The 3,313-nt window shown below is 55.1% G+C and overlaps 1 protein-coding gene across 1 annotated transcript in view; it reads right to left on the bottom strand.

The window, feature by feature from the left end:
* The window catches only part of DAPK2 (death associated protein kinase 2), a 115,651-nt gene that overhangs the window by 14,320 nt on the left and 98,018 nt on the right, over positions 1-3,313 (bottom strand). Inside the window, exon 8 of the mRNA XM_007450694.1 lies at positions 2,429-2,474. Coding sequence (XP_007450756.1) covers positions 2,429-2,474 — 46 coding nt within the window. The remainder of the gene's footprint in view (positions 1-2,428; positions 2,475-3,313) is intronic.

Below are 3,313 nucleotides of genomic sequence, written 5' to 3' on the forward strand. Positions count from 1 at the left end.
TCAGCAGGAGGAAAGCACCAAGCCAACTGACTGTTATCGCTAGTTATTAACTAGGATACCCAAGACCTGCAATCTACAAGGCGGGAAGCGAGATGTGAACAAATCCATTATCACAAATCAGTTATCAAGTATCTCTCCAGGGCCAGCCGTCCTCCCTCTGTAGGAGGGTACACTGACGGGTGTTCATCCTCAATCGTTTTAACAGCTTAGCTGCCCTGCCAGCCACCCTCCCAGAAAACCAGGCTGGTGAGAGGAGGTACAGAATGGATAACTAGCTAGCCCCTCCGTGATTCTGGATTCTGGGAAGAGGGTGGAAGGCTATGCTACAGACACACACCCCTGCAGGAGAATTCTAGTCGATGCCCTGGCAGGGCAGTTGGGAACAGGCTTCAGCAAACCATCCAGGATGCATTCCTGACTCGATTCTGGTGCTCAGAGCTTCAAGCTGGCCTAGACTTCCTCACTGCATGATCTGTTGAGCAGCTCCCCTAGGCACTCACTAGAGTCCTGGCAACACACGGAGCTGGGGCTGTCCACGCTCCCACTCTCCAGCTGGAAGCCGCCCACCAGTTCCTGGAGCCACTGTAAGTCTGCCAAGAGCTCCTGCCCCAGGGCTTCAAACTGCGCCTGCAGATGGTCCAGTTTCCTGGCTGTGCTCCCGAGGCGGCCCCCGTGGCCCGGATGTCCTCTCGCAGGAGCTTCTTTGAGGACTCTGCTCTGCGGAACTCGTACCTGGGCTGCGACAGGTCGCGCCGGGCTCTCTCACTCTCTTCCAGGTACCGAGCCGCCTCCTCATTGTAGATGGAGACCGAGGCCTCCACATCGTCCTGGATGGTGTCACGGGCCCCCGCCAGGGCCCGGCATCCCTGGTCCACCCGAGCCACATCCTCAACCACACAGGCAAAACGCTCGAAGTTGACATAGGTGTTGTCGGGGGGCATGCTTGAGTGGCATTTGAGGGTGTACTCTCTCAGGCGCTCGGTCTTCAGCTGGGCGGGCTCTGCCTTGCGCTCTTCAGGGGTTCTGATCTCTCCTTTGGACTAGGGGGTGTTTAGACAGAAGGGCCAGAGTTACTTTGACGTCTGCTCCAAGGGCAGTCCAAGGTGCAGGCAGACGGCACACGAGCAGCCTCTTTGCATTCACTGCATGCGCCAGGCCACGGGAGGACCAGGGCGGAATGATCACCCACACAGACCGTAAGAAAGGTCAGGTCGAGGAGGACGGGTGCTGCCTGCACACTCATTTCAGGGCAGGGTGGTCCACGGCCATTAGAGAGGGTCTCCACACGCATAGCATTTAAGGGTGCTCGCACAGACAAGCAGGCTACAGCCAGGATTCTGCAGGCATCCACTCAAGGGCGGAAGCATACAAGGCCATGGCTGATGGGGGGAAGCTGGGGGCTCTTCTCCCTCATGGCTGGAGGGCTCCCTGGGCCTTGGCAACACTTGGCAAGCTGAGCTAGGAGGCGGCCCACCAGACTCCCTAGCTCTGTGGTCTGGGCCCAAACCTGGAGGGCCCCTGGCCTTCCCCATCCTTGAACAAGCAGATGAACCTGGCCTTCTCCAGAGCACTCCAGCCCTCCCTGCTCTCCATCTCCCGTGGGCCTCTGCCCCTTCTCATCTGCACCCTCAGATCATCCTCGCCAGCTCTCCCATTTAACAATTTCAGTGAATGGGAAGTCTGGTGACATCCCTGGGAGCACACATCTCATCAGTCAGAAGAACTAGGGCCAGAATCCCACTCTCCTGATTCCTATCCTGCCATAGTGCTTTTCACTGGCACTTTACTGTGCCTAGACGGCAAGGCCCTCTGAAAACCCAGCAGCTGGAAGCCCAGTTACAAGGCGGGTTAGGCAGGGCGTCACCTTTGTGTCCCCACCCTCCCCAGAGAGAATGGAACTGCCCTAAGGAGTGGCTGCCTCTCTCTCCCAGCAGGCCTCCACCTCAGAGCCCCATTCTCTGAAGTCTCCAGGGGCCTGAGGAAGCCAGTGACCGGTTTGAGTGTCATCCTTTACTCAGAACTTCGAAAGTCAGAAACAAGGAGCCCCGGTTACAAAGTTGAGGTTTTTTAACTGTCACTGATCTCTCTCTACAACTGAGGAGCCCTGATTTCTGCTTTGAGAATGAGAGTGACATGTCCTCTGACAAAGAACCCTTTGTAAGATGGGCCCAAAGAACAAGGAGTTCAACTGACATTTGTGAAGCTTTCATTTCATGAGTCACCTGAACACGTGAAATAGAAGCTTAAACTTGTAGACCTATTTGAACAAGCCCAGACCCTTGGAAGCCCCCAGCTAGCTTTCGTCTGTGCTTGAGGGTCAGTGTTTCAAGCAAAGGCCTTTCCATAGGTCCCCTGCATCCGGCCGCCCCAGGCAGCCCTGGCGACAGAGCAGGGAACTGCTCACTGGAACTCATCACTGTGCCCTTACCGTGATCCAGGGGTGTCTGAGAGCCTCTTGGATCGTGAGCCGTTTCCTGCAATGAGGATCAGAAAACAGTGATGGTCCATGAGAAGCTGAGAGCAACAGTCTCCATTCTCACTCTTCTTAGACCTCCTTTTTGGCATTCTTCAACCACTGCCATCAAACTAGAATAATAAGGTGGATGGGGAACTGGCTGCATTCTCTGCATTCCAGAGAAAGTGGTCCAGGAAGACACCTCAATAACATGACATCACGTAAACCCTCACCTTTGGTCCCATAGTTGAAGGGGCCAACACCACACTATGGAAGAGTCATAAATGCTCTCCACCGCAAAACCTTTGGTCTCTGTTTTTCTGTTTGCCTCCCAGATCCACTCTCTGCCCTTCCCTGCTCTGTACCCATGTAGGGTGATCCCATCGCACCTAGCACTGATCTTCAATAGGGAAATTGGGCCCCTGCGCTTTAGAGGACCCCGCTCTGCCCCTCTCTAAAATCTGTGGGACCAAGAGAATATGGTCTTCTAAAGTCTGTGGACCTTACCCCTGCCTCATCTAGGCCGTGCTCTGGGTACCCAGCACCCTACAAGGCCCTGCCCATCTCCTTCTTTGATCGCACAGCCACGGGGCTCACCCTGGGCCCTGCAGAAGGTGTGGGATTAGCAGGTCTCCTATTCTCCCACTGTTCTGACCCCTCTGGGCCCACTTCCGCCCACTCCCATCCTGAACGGACTTGAAAACCCTGCCCACTTTCCTTTTTGAATCCTAGTTCCAGGTGCCTTTGGGACAGACTGCAAAAGATAATGAGCCCTAGAGAAACCCAGGTTGACTTACACACACACACACACACACACACACACACACACACACACACACACACACACACAGAGTTATT

The sequence above is a fragment of the Lipotes vexillifer genome, unplaced genomic scaffold (assembly GCF_000442215.2).
Source record: "Lipotes vexillifer unplaced genomic scaffold, Lipotes_vexillifer_v1.1 scaffold1019, whole genome shotgun sequence".
NCBI lineage: Eukaryota > Metazoa > Chordata > Mammalia > Artiodactyla > Lipotidae > Lipotes > Lipotes vexillifer.